This window comes from Hevea brasiliensis, chromosome 10 (genome assembly GCF_030052815.1).
Source record: "Hevea brasiliensis isolate MT/VB/25A 57/8 chromosome 10, ASM3005281v1, whole genome shotgun sequence".
NCBI classification, from domain to species: domain Eukaryota; kingdom Viridiplantae; phylum Streptophyta; class Magnoliopsida; order Malpighiales; family Euphorbiaceae; genus Hevea; species Hevea brasiliensis.
Genome location: NC_079502.1, coordinates 17,509,770 through 17,516,956, shown reverse-complemented (window position 1 = coordinate 17,516,956; position 7,187 = coordinate 17,509,770). Strand labels below are relative to the sequence as shown.

The 7,187-nt window shown below is 32.5% G+C and overlaps 1 protein-coding gene across 3 annotated transcripts; it reads left to right on the top strand.

The window, feature by feature from the left end:
* The first annotated feature begins 1,063 nt into the window (after window positions 1-1,063).
* LOC110646498 (probable beta-1,3-galactosyltransferase 2) lies at window positions 1,064-6,684 on the top strand. 3 transcript variants are annotated; one of them, XM_021799948.2, is made up of 12 exons: window positions 1,064-1,197; window positions 1,311-1,494; window positions 2,555-2,651; window positions 2,739-2,812; window positions 2,922-3,133; window positions 3,253-3,316; window positions 4,037-4,109; window positions 4,266-4,386; window positions 4,712-4,799; window positions 4,892-5,017; window positions 5,132-5,241; window positions 5,950-6,684. In XM_021799948.2, the coding sequence occupies exons 2-12, from the start codon at window positions 1,382-1,384 to the stop codon at window positions 6,096-6,098; spliced, it is 1,227 nt and encodes a 408-aa protein (XP_021655640.2). In that variant the 5' UTR covers window positions 1,064-1,197; window positions 1,311-1,381; the 3' UTR covers window positions 6,099-6,684. The 3 variants fall into 3 exon arrangements, with proteins under 3 accessions (XP_021655640.2, XP_021655642.2, XP_021655638.2); XM_021799950.2 differs by having other exon boundaries at window positions 1,086-1,494; window positions 2,748-2,812; XM_021799946.2 differs by having other exon boundaries at window positions 1,088-1,494.
* Window positions 6,685-7,187: the final 503 nt, after the last annotated feature.

The following is a 7,187-nucleotide window of genomic DNA, read 5'->3' as shown; positions in this document are numbered from 1 at the left end:
AGGAGTTGTAGTGGTAAATATATTAAGTTATGTCTAGAAGAGAATGAGAGGACTAACTAATGTATTTACTATGAGCAGTTATATAGTGTAGGTTCTCATGGGTGTAATTAGGTTGATGAGCAATATAACTTAAACTTATAATTGATAATTTATTATTATTGATAGTGAAAGATGGTATGTTCATGGATGTAACCCTATTTTGAGAAGGTGAATCATATAAATATTAATGTTTTATGTATTTATTTTATTTCTTTATAGTTACACGCTTTTCGCGATACATAACAATATTAAAAAATACTAATGTGATGCTATTAGACATTGCAATCCCAGGAAAAAGAAAAAAGGAAAGGAAAATGACACTACGTTAGTATTTTTTTTTTTTACATTTTTGATACTTTGTCGCTTAAATGCCAATGGTGCAAACCCCAAGCCCTAGCTTGTAATTTAAAAAAAAAATTCTTTAGACTCTCAATAATAAAATTGTAAAATCATATGATAATTAAGTGTACTTTGTACTATTTATAATATAGTGATGTGCTTATAATTAAGAATTATAAAATAATTTAATATATTTATAACTAAAAATATTAAGAAAGTAGGGAAATAAAAGATAATATTAAATTATACATAATCTATAATTACAATATATAATATAATCTTAATTATATATAAATATATAATTATATTAAAAATATATAATATATTTAAAAAATAATATATATATATATATCGATTTTTGGTTTCAATACGAGTCAATATAGTTTTAATATGATTCTTAATAAAAAAGTTAAAGCTGAATTAAAATAATAAAATAAATTCAATTTAACATAGTTTTAAATCCGATCAGTTCAATTCGAATCCAAAAGCCGTGCACACTCCCACCAAAATTGAAGTAATTCGTGTGAAATTTACCCCCTGCAAACGTGCCTAGTAAAATTTAGAGGACAAGAAAACATTAGAATAATGCAAAACAATGGTAGGGCATTAATGTCAATATGGTAGATTGTTTTACTGGGGTGTTATTAAATAAGGACGGTATGGTAAATTCGTAATAAGATAGAGGCAGAGCGGTTAGTGGCGGGTCTTCTCGTAGAAATTGGGAGGTTTCAAAGGATAAAGAAAAAGAACAAAAACATTGCTTCTCCGCATATCTCTTGTCCGCTTCCATGCACTTCTCTTGTCTCAAATCTTGTACATGTACTCTCTTCCAAGTTCACCTCTTTTCCTGCTAAAAAGATTTTCAACTCCTTCAAATTCAATTTGTCTTTTCCTGGGTATCTCCGATTGAGCTACTGTTCTCTGTTCTGCAGATGGGTTTTCGGTTGAGATAGCTATTGGTTTGTGTGTGGAAGAAAAGAATTTGAAACCAAAAGAATAAAAGATGTCTTTGAAGAGCAGAGGAGAGCAGAACTCTTCTAAAAGTGTTATATCACAGAAATGGACCCTTTTCCTTTGCTTGTGTTGTTTCTGTGCTGGAATGCTCTTAACCAATAGGTATATTTTGTTTTCTTTACATGCATTTTTAGTTGGTGATATCCTTTGGCAGGTAATTTAGTTTTGTCAGGATTTTGATTCAATTCAGTCGAGTTTATTCTTGTCACGAAATGGTGCTAGTTAATTTTCTCAAATTTTGATTCTTAAGCAGGGTATCAGGATATTATTCCGTTTTGAGATCTATATTTGGCAGATTCTTTATTGTATAGACATGTATGAATTGGTTTTGTGGGCAAATATGTTTTAATCAGATGAGTTCCTTTTGAATTATTTGGAATCTTAATACTGTGAAATATTTTCTTGACTTGTATTTCTTGGTCTCTTTTGAGGCCTATTAGTTGCAGAGTGAGATAGATCGATATTTGGAGGAAGCAAACAATTCAAAGTTTGTGGTTTTATTTGGTTCTCTTTTCTTTTCTGAAATTTTGTTTTGTTGGCAAGTCAATTCAAGTCTTAACAAGAATTCACAGCCTTGTTTCAATGCTGCCTCCAGTTTTATTTAATAAATGTTTTGTCATAGTTTTTCTTACCATTCTTTGTTTGATTTTAATTAAGGTGGTGGTTTCAAGTGTTGTTTATATGTTAGAAATCCATCTACCATGAAGAATTATCTCTACTTTTTGATTAACCTGCTTCCACATTAATGGGTGGGGTCTGTGGGGAAGCCTCTGATTCATTTACTGCCATAATTTTTGGTCAGTAAATGGCAATTGTGACCAGAAGTCCTTGATAGAATTGAATTAGTCCTTTTATAGCCTGCAACTAAATCAGTTGGCAGGAAAGGGGAGTAAACAAGAGCTCCTATTGTATCTGTTTAGCATTCAATTGCAGCTTTTTGGTGCAGTTTAGCTTTACATAGGCTAAATGTTATTATATCAGAATGATTTCTTGGAAAGAATAATTAAAAAAGTATCCACCTCCTACTTTTTTCTTATATATATATATATATATATATATATATATATATATATATATATAATTGTGATCAGAATTTCTTCAAGGCTTCTTGTTGTTGGCACTTAAGTTATGATGACATACTAATGAGGTAAAATGGTGACAGGATGTGGACTGTTCCTGAGTCTAAAGGTATCACAAGGACAACTGCAATGGAAGCTGAAAAACTAAAGTTGGTTTCAGAGGGTTGTGGAATTAGAACTGTGGGTATCTACATCATTATTTCATTTGTTTATCTTACATGATTAATCATTCAAATGGCTTTTTGTAATTTGATCTCGTCCCTTTAGTTGAAACAGAAAGAAGTGAGGCGTGACTCTAAGGATATAATTGGGGAAGTGTACAAGACTCATAATGCCATACAGTAAGCATAGCTTATGCTCATAACAGTTGTAGATTCTAATACTGCATTTTCTTTGGATTAAAATGACAACATCTTGAGTGTGAAGCTTATCATAGCATGTGGAATGTAGGACATTAGATAAGACAATTTCAAATTTAGAGATGGAATTAGCTGCTGCAAGGGCAGCACAGGAGTCCATGCTTAGTGGAGCTCCAGTATCAGAGGACTTAAAGAAGACTGGTTCATCTGGGAAAAGAAGGTATTTGACGGTTGTTGGAATTAATACTGCTTTCAGCAGCCGGAAAAGAAGAGACTCAATTCGTGCAACATGGACACCACAAGGTTCTTGAATTATTCCTTCGCCCCTTTTTCCTTTTTCTTCAATATTCCTATGCTATTCTGATTTCTGGTTAGAAACTTTTTTTTTTTTCTGATTTTTTTTTGATAAACATTGAAACTAGGTGAAAAAAGGAAGAAACTGGAGGAAGAGAAGGGCATCATCATTCGCTTTGTCATTGGTCATAGGTGAGGTTCTAATCTCATTTTATGATTTGAATAATTGGATGTGCATTTTGTCCTATAATATCAATGTGTTTGCTTGATGCGTCAAATTGTTGGTCATTCAAGTTAACTGTTTTTTTTAATATCTTTTTGTTGTTCATAGCTTGTGAGATGAATTTATTAAGCTTATGTTTCTTTTGGGATAATTGTATACATAAGATAAATCTTTGGATTTTAGGAATGATGTTCTTACTTTTTTCAATGGAACTGTGTGTCATCTCCTGTGAATTCATTCTTCATGGATTAAAAAACAAGAAAAAAAAAATCCATGTCATCAATTTATGCTTGCAATTAACATAAATATATTTAAACCTATTCTTAGGCTCTCTTACAAGCCTGAGCTTTTAGCTTGATTGGTTATTTGAAAGATTATTTCTGAATATACACACTATACTAGATTTTATCATAAGCAGAAAGGATTTCTTTATCTGGGACAATATTGTAAGTCAATCTTTAAGATGAATTCCATAAGTTGTAAATGGAAATTAATCAGAAGTAGTTCTATGATCTTGATTGTAGTCTTACTGCTAAATGTTAAATATTTGTTGATAACCCTGATTAATATTTTAAGTTGAACTTTGCTTTCTGGATATGTGATCTACATAACTGACAACAGATAATCAACAATAATGCTTCCAGACTATCGATTTAATATAACTTAAAAACCTTTTTTATATCATTCAGTGCCACATCAGGAGGCATTTTGGATAGAGCAATTGAAGCAGAGGATAAAAAGCATGGGGATTTCTTGAGGCTGGTAAGGCTTTTGTATCCTGTTCTTCCATCGTTCTCTCCTATTCCATATGCTCACTTCAATTTCAAAAAAAAAAAAAAAAAAGAAGAGAGAGAAAGGGAAGTTCTGGAAAGTAAAAAACAAATCAATTACATGTTTGTGATGCAATCTTGTGACCAGGACCATGTTGAAGGGTACCTTGAATTGTCTGCAAAAACAAAGATTTATTTTGCTACCGCTGTTGCTTTATGGGATGCAGATTTCTATGTCAAAGTTGATGATGATGTCCATGTAAATATAGGTATGACAGTACTTGATTTATGATAGTTTTCTTTTTGTTATTGGGATATGTAATTAGTGAAGTTGTAAAATCTGTTATTCTTTCCCTAGTTGATAAACAAAAATCAATAGGGAAAGACTATCTTTCATGTGTAATTCTAACTTGTGAAAAATTTGTTCTCTTTTAATTTAAAGCCTCTACCACATGACACTTAACATGAATGACTTTTTGTGTTTTGTGGTTTGCTATCAGGATGAAGATATATTTTGTGATGTTAAATTTCTTATGTAGCTGTTGTTCATGCTTCTCTAAAATGCTAAGTCTGTTTCCTTGCAACTTGATACAGCAACACTTGGAGAAACGTTAGTTAGACACCGAAAGAAACCACGATTATACATTGGATGCATGAAATCTGGTCCTGTTCTTAATCAAAAGTAAGTGAAATTTTCTGGGGTTTGATCTGTGAGAAGATTTTTGAGAAAGTAATTTACTACTAGGTTCTTAAACTGCTCATAATTTTGAACAGAGGAGTAAGATACCATGAACCTGAGTATTGGAAATTTGGCGAGGCAGGAAACAAGTACTTCCGCCATGCTACTGGACAGCTATATGCCATTTCAAAAGATTTGGCTACATACATATCGATAAACCAGTAAGTTTCATTTCATTTGAATGTAAGATGGACGCTTGTGATTGGATCTGAAGGTCTGCCTATATGGTTTTCTGTTCTTGATTGTGATGGCTATTATGGATATAATTGTCTCAGGCATGTTCTTCACAAGTATGCTAATGAGGATGTTTCATTGGGATCTTGGTTTATCGGACTTGATGTGGAGCACATCGATGACCGGAGACTATGTTGCGGCACCCCACCAGGTAAATTCATTATTTAACGGAAAGTTTGAAACTTCTATTACTCTATAGGCCTGTTTGGTTATCATTTAAGACATGGGCAACTCCTCTTCTTCTTCTTCTTCTTCTTCTTCATTTTTTTGATATAGTTAGTACCTATGGTTACTCTCTCGCTGAAAAATACTAGTTCACATGTCACACACAAGCAGAGGGGCTGAGCTTCTGTCACATCAATTTTATCACCTGCAAGAATTATACTTCACACCAGAAATTGAAATTGACCGTGTATCACATTGATATGAATATTTATTGCTTAACTTTTAGTGGAAGGTCAGGAGAAGTTATCATGCAGAGTCTTTAAGAAATTTTGCATAGAAATATTATGGTTCCCCCATGCACATCAATGATTTCATGATAGATCTTCTCATGGGGCCCAGTGATGCTTTCACCATAAAATTAAGAATGCTAATTCTGGACACTAGCAATTATATTAGTGACCTTGTCGTTTGAATTGACATGGCATGTTTCTAGTGCTGGTCAGTTTTTAATATGATGTATAATTTCTACCTTTCCAAATACAATTATTTAATCAATATGATTGTCACGGGGCTAATAATTACTTTGATGAGAGTCCAAATTAAGAGTGAATCAACAACTGGCTTTCTTCAGTGTGTGTACTAAAGGAATACGTTCAGGTATAGAAGTGCTGAATTTCTTATGAAATTACTGCAGATTGTGAGTGGAAGGCGCAGGCTGGTAACATCTGTGTTGCTTCATTTGACTGGAGCTGCAGTGGGATTTGCAGGTCTGCTGATAGGATTAAAGAGGTCCATCAGCGGTGCGGGGAAGGTGAGAAAGCTTTGTGGAGTGCAACATTCTAAGAGATGTCTTAAGAGTCTTCCAAACTCTGGAGGATGATGAACTAGTGTTAATGAATGAGGTGTGCGAGTCTTTTATGCATTTTTTTTTTAGTATTGGAATACATGCCATGCTACACCAATAGGTCTAGAGAGAAAGAGAGAGTGTGCACATCAGTATGCGAAAGCCCAAGAGCTGGCGAGGGATAGAGGGGTTGCTATGTGTAAGTTTTCGGTTTTAGTGAAGAAAATAGACCACATTAGCAGCCAGGAAAAGAGGCAAAACGCTGTCACCATTCAACCATTCAACATTCTTTTGATATGCTTGTAGAGCCGATTTGTAAGTTACATTTCCACGGCTATCAAACTAGCAATAAATACGAAAACTTTAGTGGTATTTTCTTCTCTAATGCCCAGTATTTTTTTTTTATACAATTTTGTCTGACCGAGACTCAAATTCCAGATCTCAGTCTTAGAGACTCTAATATTATCGAGTTAAGCTCAATTTTATTTGTTTTTAATCCATGGAAATCTGAGTCCATCCTGTGGATATTTATTTGTAACTTTTTATTGTTCATGGTATGCAAATGGCACAACTCATTCAAATTTACGGCAAATTTTAACTAGCTTATTTCTCAAGTTTAATCTCTACCTAACACTATGTTTAGAGGAGGTTTTTGGGCAAGGTAAGGTTTGGTTTTGGCAGATAAGGTAATATTTTTTAATGTAAAAGATATGTATTGAATTTTCTGAGGATTTTTAGAGGTCAAAAACCTCAATTAATGGACCTATTAAATTGGAGCGTTAAGAGCTTTTTTTTTTTTTATATAAAAATTAATTATATATACTTTAAATTTGTCTCTGCGTGCATATTACGTGAATTCGTGTAAAAGTTTCGCATATTGTTATGCTGTCAAATAGCATTATTATATTAAAACACATCTCTTTACGTAATAATGTTATTTTTGTAATCTTTATACTTTATCTTATTTTCCCACATCTCTAATCCATTTTCCTCCCAAATAAGATAAAATTAAAAATTTTTATATTTTATTAAGCTATTTATCTATTTGTAATATCCAAAACTAAAATACTAATTTTATTTTAACTATT